Source organism: Salvelinus namaycush, chromosome 23, assembly GCF_016432855.1.
Source record: "Salvelinus namaycush isolate Seneca chromosome 23, SaNama_1.0, whole genome shotgun sequence".
Taxonomy (NCBI): Eukaryota; Metazoa; Chordata; class Actinopteri; order Salmoniformes; family Salmonidae; genus Salvelinus; species Salvelinus namaycush.
Genome location: NC_052329.1, coordinates 9687590 through 9705890, shown reverse-complemented (window position 1 = coordinate 9705890; position 18301 = coordinate 9687590). Strand labels below are relative to the sequence as shown.

The following is an 18301-nucleotide window of genomic DNA, read 5'->3' as shown; positions in this document are numbered from 1 at the left end:
TTTTCTGACAAATATAAATAGGTTTCCGCTGTATGCACAGAACTCTATGGCTAGAACAATGCAGGTCTTGCACATCCTTTTTCTGGAGTTGCACAACTAACTCGGATATTTGGAGAGGAACAAACTCGAGGCGAGACTTCAGTCTTCCGATGGGGTAGCCCAGCCCAACGCGCTCACGTCTGACCTCGCGCTGAGCCTGGCGAGTCACAAGGTCCCGATGTTCACTTTTCTTCCCCACTTCTCTGGGCGTTCCTTCCGGATCGTTAGAGCGCACCGCTCCTCATTCTCGCGCCTCATCTTCTCCCCCTCTCCCCTCACTGTGTATTAATGCTCTACCGTAGCGCTCCGCGGTCGCCATGCAGAACAACTACAAGGAGCACCTCTATAAGATCCTGGTAATAGGGGACCTGGGGGTGGGGAAGACTAGCATCATCAAGCGCTATGTTCACCAGAACTTCAGCCCCAACTACCGGGCCACGATAGGAGTGGACTTCGCCCTGAAGGTCCTTAACTGGGAGCAAGAGACTGTTCGGCTACAGTTATGGGACATAGCAGGTAGGCGACTCATTACGCGTGACAGTAATCAAATGGGAACACAGGCAGGCCCGTTTTGATGTTATGCTATTTGGCCACTTGACGTTCCAGCGTAAGAAGCAGGGAGGGAACTGTAGTGGTGTTAGGTCGGCGGTTCCGTTCACTACATACTAGTTTCTTTGGAGTGATCATTAGACTATCAAAATGATTGGACTTGTATACTGACGGCCACGTACAGTATCAGACATACGTATTATCAATGTTTCATAGGCCAACGATTCTGTACGTGTGCAAATGTTGGGAAGCGTGGACAGTTAAGGCCTATACACATACGGTGTTCATCGAACCTCAAGTGAGTGTCGGTTATTAGAGAAATTCTTCTGACGCACCCTGGGCTGCTGCGCGCGCTCTCCATCACCAGTCCCATGCGCTCTGGCCTATACAGCCAGGGCGCACGCCCGCATGTACAGTCATGTGTCTAGCACTCGTGAGGGAGATTTGGGGCTCAGAATGGGCTTATTGTGAATAGGAACCGACAGGATTCTTCTGGGATCGGGAATGCCGTCTCCACCTTCTGCGGTGCAGCCTGTTGTATTCAGAATAGCTGAATGCGTTGCTTCGTTTAGAGGGATATTGTGTAATGTTTTCTCATATCCTTCATTTAAATGGTTGTATTCCTTAATGAGACATTATTGCAACGTCCCAATCTTAAGTGTGGCCTTATGGCCTCTGCTAAGAGGTCTCAACCTTTATGGTACAGGGGTTCTCTTTACCCTGCCACTACATGATCAGAACCATTCAACGCTTTGGAATGAAACAGATCTAGCAGCATTCTGTGCACCAACAAAGTTGAGCCAGGAGAACTCATGTTGAAGTGGTCAACTTAAATTGAAAATAGGAGTGTGGCTGGTTGCTCAGCTGATACTGTCAGTTGGTAGTCAGCTGATGTTAATTCAGACTGGAGTTCCTGCCTGGCCTGAACTAGCCGTGCTCCATTAATCATGCCCTGGTAGAATGTCACACCTAGGCCCCATCCCAGATGTACCTGTAGTCTAGACCCTATGCACTTGTGGAGAGCTGAGAGTATTTGACAGGTGGAAGATTCAGCATATTGCTTTTACAAATCCAATCAATCATGCGTAGGGCGTAGGCTCTAGACAGTGGTGGAAAAATTACCCATTTGTCTTGAGTAATAGTTAAGATACTTTAATAGAAAATTACTCAAGTGAAAGTAACCCAGTAAAATACTACTTGAGAAAGTATTTGGTTTTTAAACATACTTAAAAAAATATATATATATAAGTAGTCATTTTAAATACCTTATATTAAGCAAACCAACGGTATATATATTTAAATGCGGATAGCCAGAGGCACACTCCAAACACAAATAATTGACAAACTAATCATTTGTGTTTAGTGAGTCCGCCAGATCAGAAGCGGTAGGGATGTTCTGTTTAGTGAGTCCGCCAGATCAGAAGCGGTAGGGATGACCAGGAATGTTCTGTTTAGTGAGTCTGCCAGATCAGAAGCGGTAGGGATGACCAGGGATGTTCTGTTTAGTGAGTCTGCCAGATCAGAAGCGGTAGGGATGACCAGGGATGTTCTGTTTAGTGAGTCCGCCAGATCAGAAGCGGTAGGGATGACCAGGGATGTTCTGTTTAGTGAGTCCGCCAGATCAGAAGCGGTAGGGATGACCAGGGATGTTCTCTGTTTAGTGAGTCCGCCAGATCAGAAGCGGTAGGGATGACCAGGGATGTTCTGTTTAGTGAGTCTGCCAGATCAGAAGCGGTAGGGATGACCAGGGATGTTCTGTTTAGTGAGTCCGCCAGATCAGAAGCGGTAGGGATGACCAGGGATGTTCTGTTTAGTGAGTCCGCCAGATCAGAAGCGGTAGGGATGACCAGGGATGTTCTGTTTAGTGAGTCTGCCAGATCAGAAGCGGTAGGGATGACCAGGGATGTTCTGTTTAGTGAGTCTGCCAGATCAGAGGCAGTAGATGACCAGGGATGTTCTGTTTAGTGAGTCCGCCAGATCAGAAACGGGAGGGATGACCAGGGATGTTCTCTGTTTAGTGAGTCTGCCAGATCAGAGGCAGTAGATGACCAGGGATGTTCTGTTGATAAGTGTGAATTGGACAATTTTCCTGTCCTTCTCAGGATTCACAATGTAACGAGTACTCTTGCATGTCAGGGAACATGTATGGAGTAAAAAGTAGATTATTTTCTTTAGGAATGTACGAAAACAAAAGTTGTCAAAACATAAATAGTACAGTAATGCACCTCAACAAACTACATTTTGAATGTCAGCATTCACATTTCAAGACATGCATGTAACATGCAAACATATCTTAACTCCTTGCTGACAAGCAAAACATTTTGGGACTATATCAACAATGGACTAATGAAACAAATACCGTAATATAGTTTTTGGGTGGAGTTTTCCTTTAAGTAGTGCTTTAAATTATTTTTTTATAAAGTACTTTACACCACTGGATCTAGGGGGGGCATTTGGGATTGGGCCCTATCAAAGACTATGGCCGTGAACAAACTGGTAGACAGCTTTGATAATGACTATAGAAGTCAGTGATAATGTCTGAACACACTGGTAAACAGCTTTGATAATGACTATAGAAGTCAGTGATAATGTCTGAACACACTGGTAAACAGCTTTGATAATGACTATAGAAGTCAGTGATAATGTCTGAACACACTGGTAAACAGCTTTGATAATGACTATAGAAGTCAGTGATAATGTCTGAACACACTGGTAAACAGCTTTGATAATGACTATAGAAGTCAGTGATAATGTCTGAACACACTGGTAAACAGCTTTGATAATGACTATAGAAGTCAGTGATAATGTCTGAACACACTGGTAAACAGCTTTGATAATGACTATAGAAGTCAGTGATAATGTCTGAACACACTGGTAAACAGCTTTGATAATGACTATAGAAGTCAGTGATAATGTCTGAACACACTGGTAAACAGCTTTGATAATGACTATAGAAGTCAGTGATAATGTCTGAACACACTGGTAAACAGCTTTGATAATGACTATAGAAGTCAGTGATGGGAGAGGGAGTCAGAGTAAAACATTCCACGTGTACTTATTACACTGCTGTTAGCAGAGGAATTTACACACACGATGACCTCTCTCCCTCACTCCCCCTTTCTCTCCCTCCCCTCTCCCTCTATATCTATAATAATAGTGTGAAATTTCTCATCAGACTCCTTTGTCTGTCATGTGAGTTGTGCTGTCTTTGGAAAAACCATTACTACAGGTGCCCCGCACATTGACTCTGTACCGGTAGACCCTGTATATAGCCTCCACATTGACTCTGTACCGGTAGACCCTGTATATAGCCTCCACATTGACTCTGTACCGGTACCACCTGTATATAGCCTCCACATTGACTCTGTACCGGTACCCCCTGTATATAGCCTCCACATTGACTCTGTACCGGTACCACCTGTATATAGCCTCCACATTGACTCTGTACCGGTACCCCCTGTATATAGCCTCCACATTGACTCTGTACCGGTACCACCTGTATATAGCCTCCACATTGACTCTGTACCGGTACCCCCTGTATATAGCCTCCACATTGACTCTGTACCGGTACCCCCTGTATATAGCCTCCACATTGACTCTGTACCGGTACCCCCTGTATATAGCCTCCACATTGACTCTGTACCGGTACCCCCTGTATATAGCCTCCACATTGACTCTGTACCGGTACCCCCTGTATATAGCCTCCACATTGACTCTACTGGTAGATCCTGTATATAGCCTCCACATTGACTCTGTACCGGTAGACCCTGTATATAGTCTCCACATTGACTCTGTACCGGTAGACCCTGTATATAGCCTCCACATTGACGCTGTACCGGTACCCCCTGTATATAGTCTCCACATTGACTCTGTACCGGTACCCCCTGTATATAGCCTCCACATTGACTCTGTACCGGTACCCCCTGTATATAGCCTCCACATTGACTCTGTACCGGTTACCCCCTGTATATAGCCTCCACATTGACTCTGTACAGGTACCCCCTGTATATAGCCTCCACATTGACTCTGTACCAGTAGACCCTGTATATAGCCTCCACATTGACTCTGTACCGGTTACCCCCTGTATATAGCCTCCACATTGACTCTGTACCGTTACCCCATGTATATAGCCTCCACATTGACTCTGCACCGGTACCCCCTGTATATAGCCTCCACACTGACTCTGTACCGTTACCCCATGTATATAGCCTCCACATTGACTCTGTACCGGTTACCCCCTGTATATAGCCTCCACATTGACTCTGTACCGTTACCCCATGTATATAGCCTCCACATTGACTCTGTACCGGTACCCCCTGTATATAGCCTCCACATTGACTCTGTACCGGTACCCCATGTATATAGCCTCCACATTGACTCTGTACCGGTACCCCCTGTATATAGCCTCCACATTGACTCTGTACCGGTACCCCCTGTATATAGCCTCCACATTGACTCTGTACCAGTAGACCCTGTATATAGCCTCCACATTGACTCTGTACCAGTAGACCCTGTATATATCCAAGATGGCGTTCTTATTTTTTTGTAGGTATTTTTCTTTAAACTGCATTGTTGGTTAAGGGCTTGTAAGTAAGCATTTCACCTGTTGTATTTGGTGCAGGTGACAAATAACATTTGATTTGATCTGTGTGTGGCGTGAGATATACCCTGTTGGTCCACCTTGTTGTATTTTACCGGGAATGGTTTTGGACTGTGACCAGGACTGTGACCAGGACTGTGACCAGGACTGTGATCAGGACTGTGTAGGGGACTCTTTGCCCTGAGGCAATAGGTCACTTTCATCTCAGTGGTGTTACCAGGGCTTGTGATATGGTATTAGAGTCAGGGGTGGTATGGCAACAAGACAAACATGTTCTATCACAAGGCCATGGTGTAGCGTCTACTACTACTGTCAGTACTAACCAACAACACTGTGTGTGTGTCAGGTCAGGAGCGCTTTGGGAACATGACGAGGGTCTACTACCGTGAAGCCATGGGGGCGTTCATCGTGTTTGACATGACGCGGCCTTCCTCCTTCGAGGCCGTCACCAAGTGGAAGGAGGACCTGGACTCTAAACTCACACTGGCCAATGGGAAAAATGTGGCCGCTGTGCTATTGGCTAATAAGTGCGACCAGGGGCGGGACGTGCTGACCAACAACGGGATCCAGATGGAGAAGTTCTGTCAGGAGAATGGCTTTGTGGGATGGTACGAGACCTCTGCCAAGGTGAGAACACGCATCTGCACACACACGCAATCACACACACGCAATCACACACACTGACACACACACACTGACACACACACACACACACACTCACCTTCTACAGCTGTGGAATTTCACAGATGAACGAAAAGTGAGCACAGTCTTTTGGATCAAAGTCAAAACACAGACAGACACACTCGCTCAGACATACACACTCGCTCAGACATACACACTCGCTCAGACATACACACTCGCTCAGACATACACACTCGCTCAGACATACACACTTGCTCAGACATACACACTCACTCAGACACACACAAAACTCTCCTATCCTGACAACCCGTGTGCCAGTGGAGCTCAACATTCTGAGAGTCAGAAGAAGGTGAAAGGTCGTTACCGTGGTTTACCAGATTTATGAGCTGCCTTTCACGCTGAAAAGTTGTAGCTGTCCAGACGTTAGTTCAACATATACGTTCACCTATCCAGTCGGATTGATGAATGGGAGAGGCCATTAGTAAGGGGACAACTCCTTGGAATGGAATGTACTCTTCAGTCTCTTCACTCAAAAACAAGAGTGATGTAGAGAGTGATGTAGAGAGTGATGTAGAGAGTATAGAGAGTGGTGTAGAGAGTGATGAAGAGAGTTGTTTAGGGAGTGATGTAGAGAGTTGTTTAGGGAGTGATGTAGAGAGTTGTTTAGAGAGTGATGTAGAGAGTTGTTTAGGGAGTGATGTAGAGAGTTGTTTAGGGAGTGATGTAGAGAGTTGTTTAGAGAGTGATGTAGAGAGTTGTTTAGAGTTGTTTAGAGAGTGATGTAGAGAGTTGTGTAGAGTTATGTAGAGGACAAAGAGTGATGTAGAGAGTTGTTTAGAGAGTGATGTAGAGAGTGATGTAGAGAGTTGTGTAGAGGACAAAGAGTGATGTAGAGAGTTGTGTAGAGAGTGATGTAGAGAGTTGTGTAGAGAGTTGTGTAGAGAGTTGTGTAGAGGACAAAGAGTTGTGTAGAGAGTTGTGTAGGGAGTTGTGTAGAGGACAAAGAGTGATGTAGAGAGTTGTTTAGAGAGTGATGTAGAGAGTTGTGTAGAGAGTGATGTAGATAATTGTGTAGAGAGTTGTGTAGAGAGTTGTGTAGAGAGTTGTGTAGAGGACAAAGAGTGATGTACAGAGTTGTTTAGAGAGTGATGTAGAGAGTTGTGTAGAGAGTTGTGTAGAGAGTTGTGTAGAGAGTGATGTAGAGAGTTGTGTAGAGAGTGATGTAGAGAGTTGTGTAGAGAGTTGTGTAGAGAGTGATGTAGAGAGTTGTGTAGAGAGTTGTGTAGAGAGTTGTGTAGAGAGTTGTGTAGAGGACAAAGAGTTGTGTAGAGAGTTGTGTAGGGAGTGATGTAGAGAGTTGTGTAGAGAGTGATGTAGAGAGTGATGTAGAGAGTTGTGTAGAGAGTTGTGTAGAGAGTGATGTAGAGAGTTGTGTAGAGAACAAAGAGTGATGTAGAGAGTGATGTAGAGAGTTGTGTAGAGAGTGATGTAGAGAGTTGTGTAGAGAGTGATGTAGAGAGTTGTGTAGAGAGTGATGTAGAGAGTTGTGTAGAGAGTGATGTAGAGAGTTGTGTAGAGAACAAAGAGTGATGTAGAGAGTTGTGTAGAGTTGTTTAGAGAGTGATGTAGAGAGTTGTGTAGAGAGTGATGTAGAGAGTGATGTAGAGAGTTGTGTAGAGAGTTGTGTAGAGAGTGATGTAGAGAGTGATGTAGAGAGTTGTGTAGAGAGTGATGTAGAGAGTTGTGTAGAGAGTGATGTAGAGAGTTGTGTAGAGAGTGATGTAGAGAGTTGTGTAGAGAGTGATGTAGAGAGTTGTGTAGAGAGTGATGTAGAGAGTTGTGTAGAGAGTGATGTAGAGAGTGATGTAGAGAGTGATGTAGAGAGTTGTGTAGAGAACAAAGAGTGATGTAGAGAGTGGTGTAGAGAGTGGTGTAGAGAGTGGTGTAGAGAGTGGTGTAGAGAGTTGTGTAGAGGACAAAGAGTGGTTAGAGAATAGAGAATGGTGTAGGGAGTGGTGTAGAGAATAGAGAGTGGTGTAGAGAATAGAGTGATGTGGAGAGCGATAGTGTTGTAGAGAGTGGTGTAGATATTAGAGAGTGGTGTAGAGAATAGAGAGTGGTGTAGAGAATAGAAAGTGGTGTAGAGAATAGAGAGTGGTGTATAGAATAGAGAGTGGTGTAGAGTGGTGGAGAGAATAGAGAGTGGTGTAGAGAATAGAGAGTGGTGTAGAGAATAGAGAGTGGTGTAGAGAGTGGTTAGAGAATAGAAAGTGGTGTAGAGAGTGGTTAGAGAATAGAAAGTGGTGTAGAGAGTGGTTAGAGAATAGAAAGTGGTGTAGAGAATAGAAAGTGGTGTAGAGAATAGAGAGTGGTGTAGAGTGGTGTAGAGAATAGAGTGATGTGGAGAGCGATAGTGTTGTAGAGAGTGGTGTAGATATTAGAGAGTGGTGTAGAGAGTGGTGTAGGTTGTAGAGAGTGATGTAGAGAATGGTGTAGAGAGTGTTGTGGATAGTAGAGAGTGTTGTAGAGAGTGATGTAGAGAGTGGTGTAGATAGAGTTGTGTAGAGAGTGGTGTAGATAGTAGAGAGTGGTGTAGATAGTAGAGAGTGGTGTAGAGTGGTGGAGAGTGATATTGCTGTAGAGAGTGGTGTAGGTTGTAGAGAGTACTGTAGAGAATAGAGAGTGGTGTAGAGAGTGATGTGGATAGTAGAGAGTGTTGTAGAGAGTGGTGTAGAGAGTGGTGTAGAGAATAGAGAGTGGTGTAGAGAATAGAGTGATGTGGAGAGCGATAGTGTTGTAGAGAGTGGTGTAGATATTAGAGAGTGGTGGAGAGTGATATTGGTGTAGAGAGTGGTGTAGGTTGTAGAGAGTACTGGAGAGAATAGAGAGTGGTGTAGAGAGTGATGTGGATAGTAGAGTGTTGTAGAGAGTGATGTAGAGAGTGGTGTAGATAGTAGAGAGTGGTGTAGATAGTAGAGAGTACTGGAGAGAATAGAGAGGGGTGTAGAGAGTGGTGTAGAGAGTGGTGTAGATAGTAGAGAGTGGTGTAGAGAATATAGAGTGGAGTAGAGAGTGGTGTAGAGAATAGAGAGTGGTGTAGAGAATAGAGAGTGGTGTAGAGAATAGAGAGTGGTGTAGAGAGCGGTGTAGATAGTAGAGAGTGGTGTAGAGAGTGATAGTGATGTAGAGTGATATAGAGAGTAATGTAGAGAGTGATATAGAGAGTGATAGTGACGTAGAGAGTGATAGAGAGTGATAGTGACGTAGAGAGTGAAATAGAGTTATATAGAGCTTGATATAGAGAGTAATGTAGAGAGGGATATATAGACGTGATAGTGACGTAGAGAGTGATATAGAGAGTGTTAGTGACGTAGAGAGTGATATAGAGAGTGATATAGAGCGTAATGTAGAGAGGGATATATAGACGTGTTACTGATGTAGAGCGTGATATAGAGAGTTATATAGAGCGTAATGTAGAGAGGGATATATAGACGTGATAGTGATATAGAGAGTAATGTAGAGAGGGATATATAGACATGTTACTGATGTAGAGAGTGATATAGAGAGTTATATAGAGCGTAATGTAGAGAGGGATATATAGACGTGTTACTGATGTAGAGAGTGATGTAGAGAGTGATATAGAGAGTGATATAGAGAGTGATATAGAGAGGGATATATAGACGTGATAGTGATATAGAGAGTGATATAGACGTGATAGTGACGTAGAGAGTGATATAGAGAGTGTTAGTGACGTAGAGAGTGATATAGAGAGTGTTAGTGACGTAGAGAGTGATAGAGAGTGTTAGTGACGTAGAGAGTGATATAGAGAGTGTTAGTGACGTAGAGAGTGATATAGAGAGTGTTAGTGACGTAGAGAGTGATATAGAGAGTGTTAGTGACGTAGAGAGTGATATAGAGAGTGTTAGTGACGTAGAGAGTGATATAGAGAGTGTTAGTGACGTAGAGAGTGATATAGTGTTAGTGACGTAGAGAGTGATATAGAGAGTGTTAGTGACGTAGAGAGTTATATAGAGAGTGATAGTGACGTAGAGAATGATATAGAGAGTGTTAGTGACGTAGAGAGTGATATAGAGAGTGATAGTGATATAGAGAGTGATATAGACATGATAGTGATATAGAGAGTGATATAGAGAGTGTTAGTGATGTAGAGAGTGATATAGAGAGTGATAGTGACGTAGAGAGTGATATAGAGAGTGTTAGTGACGTAGAGAGTGATATAGAGAGTGATAGTGATATAGAGAGTGATATAGACGTGATAGTGATATAGAGAGTGATATAGAGAGTGTTAGTGATGTAGAGAGTGATATAGAGAGTGTTAGTGACGTAGAGAGTGATATAGAGAGTGTTAGTGACGTAGAGAGTGATATAGAGAGTGTTAGTGACGTAGAGAGTGATATAGAGAGTGTTAGTGACGTAGAGAGTGATATAGAGAGTGATAGTGATATAGAGAGTGTTAGTGACGTAGAGAGTGATATAGAGAGTGATAGTGATATAGAGAGTGATATAGACGTGATAGTGATATAGAGAGTGATATAGAGAGTGTTAGTGACGTAGAGAGTGTTAGTGACATAGAGAGTGATATAGAGAGTGTTAGTGACGTAGAGAGTGATATAGAGAGTGTTAGTGACGTAGAGAGTGATATAGAGAGTGTTAGTGACGTAGAGAGTGATATAGAGAGTGATAGTGACGTAGAGAGTGATATAGAGAGTGTTAGTGACGTAGAGAGTGATATAGAGAGTGATAGTGATATAGAGAGTGTTAGTGACGTAGAGAGTGATATAGAGAGTGATAGTGGTATAGAGAGTGATATAGACGTGATAGTGATATAGAGAGTGATATAGAGAGTGTTAGTGACGTAGAGAGTGATATAGAGAGTGTTAGTGACGTAGAGAGTGATATAGAGAGTGTTAGTGACGTAGAGAGTGATATAGAGAGTGTTAGTGACGTAGAGAGTGATATAGAGAGTGTTAGTGACGTAGAGAGTGATATAGAGAGTGTTAGTGATGTAGAGAGTGATATAGAGAGTGTTAGTGACGTAGAGAGTGATATAGAGAGTGTTAGTGACGTAGAGAGTGATATAGAGAGTGTTAGTGACGTAGAGAGTGATATAGAGAGTGATAGTGACGTAGAGAGTGATATAGAGAGTGTTAGTGACGTAGAGAGTGATATAGAGCGTGATAGTGATATAGAGAGTGTTAGTGACGTAGAGAGTGATATAGAGAGTGATAGTGATATAGAGAGTGATATAGACGTGATAGTGATATAGAGAGTGATATAGAGAGTGTTAGTGTCGTAGAGAGTGATATAGAGAGTGTTAGTGACGTAGAGAGTGATATAGAGAGTGTTAGTGACGTAGAGAGTGATATAGAGAGTGTTAGTGACGTAGAGAGTGATATAGAGAGTGTTAGTGATGTAGAGAGTGATATAGAGTGTTAGTGACGTAGAGAGTGATATAGAGAGTGTTAGTGACGTAGAGAGTGATATAGAGAGTGTTAGTGACGTAGAGAGTGATATCGAGCGTGTTATAGAGAACAGTTAGACAAGTCCTTGAGCCTTTCAGTAGTTGATGAGTTCTCAAGTCCATGTCCCCGAAGGTTACATTACTACATCTTAGTGGAAATTCTAGATGATGCAAATTACTTATTTTCTCAGAAAGAGCTTTGTGTGTGTCATGTGCCTGCTATTAGATAAAGCCCCCCCCTATGTTACATGAACCCATTCTGAATTGAAGTGTGTGTTTATTTTTGTATTTCTGTATTGTTTGTGGTGATACAAGCCTATTACAGGAGTCTACGAACAAGCTTTAGTTCTGATAATAGGTAATGTGAAAGATTATTAAAGAGTTCTCTCTGTGTGTGTATGTGGTAATCTAAGAGGTTATTAGCGAGGTCTCTCTCTCTGTGTGTGTGTGTGTATGTGGTAATCTAAGAGGTTATTAGCGAGGTCTCTCTGTGTGTGTGTGTGTATGTGGTAATGTAAGAGGTTATTAGCGAGGTCTCTCTCTGTGTGTGTGTGTGTGTATGTGGTAATGTAAGAGGTTATTAGCGAGGTCTCTCTCTCTCTGTGTGTGTGTGTATGTGGTAATGTAAGAGGTTATTAGCGAGGTCTCTCTCTGTGTGTGTGTGTATGTGGTAATGTAAGAGGTTATTAGCGAGGTCTCTCTGTGTGTGTGTGTGTATGTGGTAATGTAAGAGGTTATTAGCGAGGTCTCTCTCTCTGTGTGTGTGTGTGTATGTGGTAATGTAAGAGGTTATTAGCGAGGTCTCTCTCTCTGTGTGTGTGTGTATGTGGTAATGTAAGAGGTTATTAGCGAGGTCTCTCTCTCTGTGTGTGTGTGTATGTGGTAATGTAAGAGGTTATTAGAGAGGAAGTCTGCTGCAGACTTCACTATGTCAAATCCTGATGAGCCCTCATGAATATTCAATATTCACCTAATTAATTCTGCTGCTCAGCTCACCACGTGATCGGAAGAAGTGTGTGTGTTTGTGGGCGAGGGTGCATGTGTGTGTGTGTGGGCGAGGGTGCGTGTGTGGGCGAGGGTGCGTGTGTGTGTGTGTGTGTGTGTGTGTGTGTGTGTGTGTGTGTGTGTCGCTGGCGAAGCAGCTGCTGGAGGCCTGAAATGTTCTAAAATCAGACTGGAAACTTTTATCCCTGTCTTAATGTTCTTCATCTCATTGACTTCTCATTAGTGATCACTGACCCTGTCCTCTACTGACTTGAACCCATAGTTCACCTCAGCCCCGAAGGCTTCATTACAGAAACCACACCACCATATAAACATACGGATTTATGTTTTAGTCTCATTATCAAACAGTTGAGACTAGAGGTCGCCCTACGGAATGGCCGATTAATTAGGGCCGATTTCAAGTTTTCATAACAATCGGTGATCAATATTTTTGGACACCGATCATGGCCGATTACATTCCACTCCACGAGGAGACTGCGTGGCAGGCTGACTACATGTTATGCGAGTGCAGCAAGGAGCCAAGGTAAGGTGCTAGCTAGCATTAAACTTATCTTATAAAAAACAATCAATCTTAACAATCACTAGTTAACTACACATGGTTGATGATATTACTAGTTTAACTAGCTCGTCCTGCGTTGCATATTGTTACGCACGCCTCTGAGAAGAGGGAACGCAACACCCTGCTACAACTCAACTCCCCGTGAAGTGAAAGAGGTATGGACTGTAGGTGCGAGTAAGGATGACAAGTCAGAATTTACCGTTTACTAGGATTTATTTCCTTAAACGGTAATATGGGGAAAAGGGGCTGGACGGAACCAAAGCAAAGAAAGTAAATATCAAAGCTCCCCCTCTCCTATCTAACCTGCCTACCCACTACTTACCTATCTTAGCACCACCTGGTGCCCTAACCAAAATACAGGGGGTGGTCCGCCCAGGTCTTACCTAGTGTGCCTAGACATTGAATATACTACGGGTATATGTATGCCCGCGGGCCTCTTGCCTAAGCACTCCCAAAGTGCCTTCTCCTTCCCCCCTGGGAACAAATGAAACAGAACAACAAACAATTTCAATAATCAAAACAGTGCGTCCTATAACACATAACAGACATAACCAATCAGCTCCCTCAGCAACAACTTACATAGTACATACCAAATCTCTTTGAGAAACAACCAACACTTTATCACAATCAAATTCTCCAGAAAAAAATCTCTCTCTAATCTCTCCAAAATATTCAATCTTCTCTCCTCCTGAACAGAACACTGGCTTTTATATAGCTTCAGGAGTCTAATTGGATACAGCTGCATCTTGACGAGGGGGCGGGGTCAGCTCTCTAATCATCCATTAGCCATTGAGTCGACCAATCAGCTGGTTGGGGAGGCTTCCAGGAAGCCATCTCCTGAAACACACACACTCAAATACAACACAGAAACTGGGGAACGTAACATATAATCAATGCGGTGCCTGTTAATTTATCATCGAATCATCACAGCCTACTTCGTCAAACGGGTGGTGATTTAACAAAAGCACATTCGCAAATAAAAGCACAGTCTTTGCACCAATGTACCTAACCATAAACATCAATGCCTTTCTTAAAATCAATACACAAGTATATATTTTTAAACCTGCATATTTAGTTAAAAGAAATTAATGTTAGCAGGCAATATTAGCTTGGGAAATTGTCACTTCTCTTGCGTTCAGTGCAAGCAGAGTCAGGGTATATGCAGCAGTTTGGGCCGCCTGGCTCGTTGAGAACTGTGTGAAGACCATTTCTTCCTAACAAAGACCGTAATTAATTTGCCAGAATTTTACATAATCATGACATAACATTGAAGGTTGTGCAATGTAACAGCAATATTTAGACTTAGGGATGCCACCCGTTCGATAAAATACAGAACGGTTCCGTATTTCTCTGAAAGAATAAACGTTTTGTTTTCGAAATGATAGTTTCCGGATTTGACCATATTAATGACCTAAGGCTCTTATTTCTGTGTGTTTATTATATTAAGTCTATGATTTGATATTTGATAGAGCAGTCTGACTGAGCGGTGGTAGGCAGCAGCAGGCTCGTAGGTATTCATTCAAACAGCACTTTCCTGCGTTTACCAGCAGCTCTTCGCAATGCTTGAAGCACAGCGCTGTTTATGACTTCAAGCCTATCAACTCCCGAGATTAGGCTGGCAATACTATAGTGCCTATAAGAACATCCAATAGTCAAAGGTATATGAAATACAAATGGTATAGAGAGAAATAGTCCTATAATAACTACAACCTAAAACTTCTTACCTGGGAATATTGAAGACTCATGTTAAAAGGAACCACCAGCTTTCATATGTTCTCATGTTCTGAGCAAGGAACTTAAACGTTAGCTTTCTTACATGGCACATATTGCACTTTTACTTTCTTCTCCAACACTTTGTTTTTGCATTATTTAAACCAAATTGAACATGTTTCATTATTTATTTGAGACTAAATAGATTTTATTTATGTATTGTATTAAGTTAAAATAAAAGTGTTAATTCAGTGTTGTTGTAATTGTTATTATTACAAATATATATATATACAAATCGGAAGATTAATCGGTATCGGCTTTTTTTGGTCCTCCAATAATCGGTATCGGTGTTGAAAAATCATAATCGGTCGACCTCTAGTGTCAATAGGTAGGAGATACAGATGAGCTCGTGAGTGAGTGTGTATGTGGGTCGGTGAGTGTGTATGTGGGTCGGTGAGTGTGTATGTGGGTGGGTGAGTGAGTGTGTATGTGGGTGAGTGAGTGTGTATGTGGGTCGGTGAGTGTGTATGTGGGTCGGTGAGTGTGTATGTGGGTCGGTGAGTGTGTATGTGGGTCGGTGAGTGTGTATGTGGGTGGGTGAGTGAGTGAGTGAGTGAGTGTGTGTGGGTGGGTGAGTGAGTGTGTATGTATGTGGGTGAGTGAGTGTGTATGTGGGTGAGTGAGTGTGTATGTGGGTGAGTGAGTGAGTGAGTGTGTATGTGGGTGAGTGAGTGTGTGTGTGGGTGAGTGAGTGTCTGTGTCTGTGAGTGCCCTGGATCTTCAACTTTTAGTTCATAGCATCAAAACATCACACTGGCACTACTGAGGAGCCATACACTCACAGCCACAAACATACACAAAAATACACTCAAATCTGCAAAACAACACTCACAGCCACAAACATACACTCATATACACAAAACATACACTCAAATCTGCAAAACAACACTCACATCCACAAACACACATCACAGCTACAAACATACACTCACAGCTACAAACATACACTCACAGCTACAAACACACATCACAGCCACAAACACACATCACAGCTACAAACACACATCACAGCTACAAACATACACTCACAGCCACAAACACACATCACAGCCACAAACACACATCACAGCCACAAACACACATCACAGCCACAAACACACATCACAGCCACAAACACACATCACAGCCACAAACACACATCACAGCCACAAACACACATCACAGCCACAAACACACATCACAGCCACAAACACACATCACAGCCACAAACACACATCACAGCCACAAACACACATCACAGCCACAAACACACATCACAGCCACAAACACACATCACAGCCACAAACACACATCACAGCCACAAACATACACTCATATCCACACAGAAACACAACGAACATACTCACATGTACTGTATGCAGTGGTCTTGGACAGTAATTCATCACATTATTTTCCCCTCTCTCTCTCTCTCTCTCTCTCTCTCTCTCTCTCTCTCTCTCTCTCTCTCTCTCTCTCTCTCTCTCGCTCTCGCTCTCTCTCGCTCTCTCTCTCTTCTGCTCTCTCGCTCTCTCTCTCTCTCTCTCTCTCGCTCTCTCTCTCTTCTGCTCTCTCGCTCTCTCTCTCGCTTCCGCTCTCTCGCTCTCTCTCTCTTCTGCTCTCTCTCTCGCTTCCGCTCTCTCGCTCTCTCTCTCTTCTGCTCTCTCGCTCTCTCTCTCTCTTCCGCTCTCTCGCTCTCTCTCTCACGCTCTCTCGCTCTCTCTCTCACTTCTGCTCTCTCTCTTCTTCTCTCTCTCTCTTCTTCTCTCTCTCTCTTTCTCTAGGAGAATATGAATATAGATGAAGCAGCTAACTGTTTGGTGAAGCACATCATCGCCAACGAGAATGATATCCTCCAACCAGAAGAACCTGACACCGTCTCTCCGCAATTAAATTCTGTCAGGGGTGGGACCTGCTCCTCCTGTTTCAAATCATAGAACACCACCACCACCATCACTACACACCACCACCATCACTACACACCACCACCACCATCACTACACACCACCATCACTACACACCACCATCACTACACACCATCATCACCATCACTACACACCATCATCACCATCACTACACACCATCATCACTACACACACCACCATCACTACACACACCACCACCACTACACACCACCACCATCACTACACACACCACCATCACTACACACACCACCACCACTACACACCACCACCACCATCACTACACACACCACCATCACTACACACACCACCACCACCATCACTACACACCACCATCACTACACACCACCATCACTACACACCACCATCACTACACACACCACCACCACTACACACCACCACCACCATCACTACACACACCACCACTACACACCACCACCACCACCATCACTACACACACCACCACTACACACCACCACCACTACACACCACCACCATCACTACACACCACCATCACTACACACCACCATCACTACACACACCACCACCACTACACACCACCACCACCATCACTACACACACCACCACTACACACCACCACCACCACCATCACTACACACCACCATCACTACACACACCACCATCACTACACACACCACCATCACTACACACCACCATCACTACACACACCACCATCACTACACACCACCATCACTACACACCACCACCATCACTACACACCACCACCATCACTACACACCACCACCATCACTACACACACCACCATCACTACACACCACCACCATCACTACACACCACCATCACTACACACCACCATCACTACACACACCACCATCACTACACACTCTCTCTCTCTCTCTCTCTCTCTCTCTCTCTCTCTCTCTCTCTCTCTCTCTCTCTCTCTCTCTCTCTCTCGCTCTCGCTCTCTCTCGCTCTCTCTCTCTTCTGCTCTCTCGCTCTCTCTCTCTCTCTCTCTCTCGCTCTCTCTCTCTTCTGCTCTCTCGCTCTCTCTCTCGCTTCCGCTCTCTCGCTCTCTCTCTCTTCTGCTCTCTCTCTCGCTTCCGCTCTCTCGCTCTCTCTCTCTTCTGCTCTCTCGCTCTCTCTCTCTCTTCCGCTCTCTCGCTCTCTCTCTCACGCTCTCTCGCTCTCTCTCTCACTTCTGCTCTCTCTCTTCTTCTCTCTCTCTCTTCTTCTCTCTCTCTCTTTCTCTAGGAGAATATGAATATAGATGAAGCAGCTAACTGTTTGGTGAAGCACATCATCGCCAACGAGAATGATATCCTCCAACCAGAAGAACCTGACACCGTCTCTCCGCAATTAAATTCTGTCAGGGGTGGGACCTGCTCCTCCTGTTTCAAATCATAGAACACCACCATCACCATCACTACACACACCACCATCACTACACACCACCACCATCACTACACACCACCACCATCACTACACACACCACCATCACTACACACACCACCATCACTACACACACCACCATCACTACACACACCACCATCACTACACACACCACCATCAATACACACCACCATCACTACACACACCACCATCACTACACAACACCATCACTACACACCACCACCACTACACACACCACCATCACTACACACCACCATCACTACACACCACCATCACTACACATCACCATCACTACACACACCACCATCACTACACACTACCATCACTACACACCACCATCACTACACATCACCATCACTACACAC

General features: G+C 44.0%; 1 protein-coding gene across 1 annotated transcript; it reads left to right on the top strand.

Moving 5' to 3' along the window:
• Window positions 1-356: 356 nt before the first annotated feature.
• On the top strand, window positions 357-16559 carry LOC120018026 (ras-related protein Rab-38-like). The gene is made up of 3 exons (XM_038960981.1): window positions 357-555; window positions 5535-5815; window positions 16407-16559. Exons 1-3 carry the CDS (start codon window positions 357-359, stop codon window positions 16557-16559), a joined length of 633 nt encoding a protein of 210 aa, XP_038816909.1.
• The last annotated feature ends 1742 nt before the right edge of the window (window positions 16560-18301 follow it).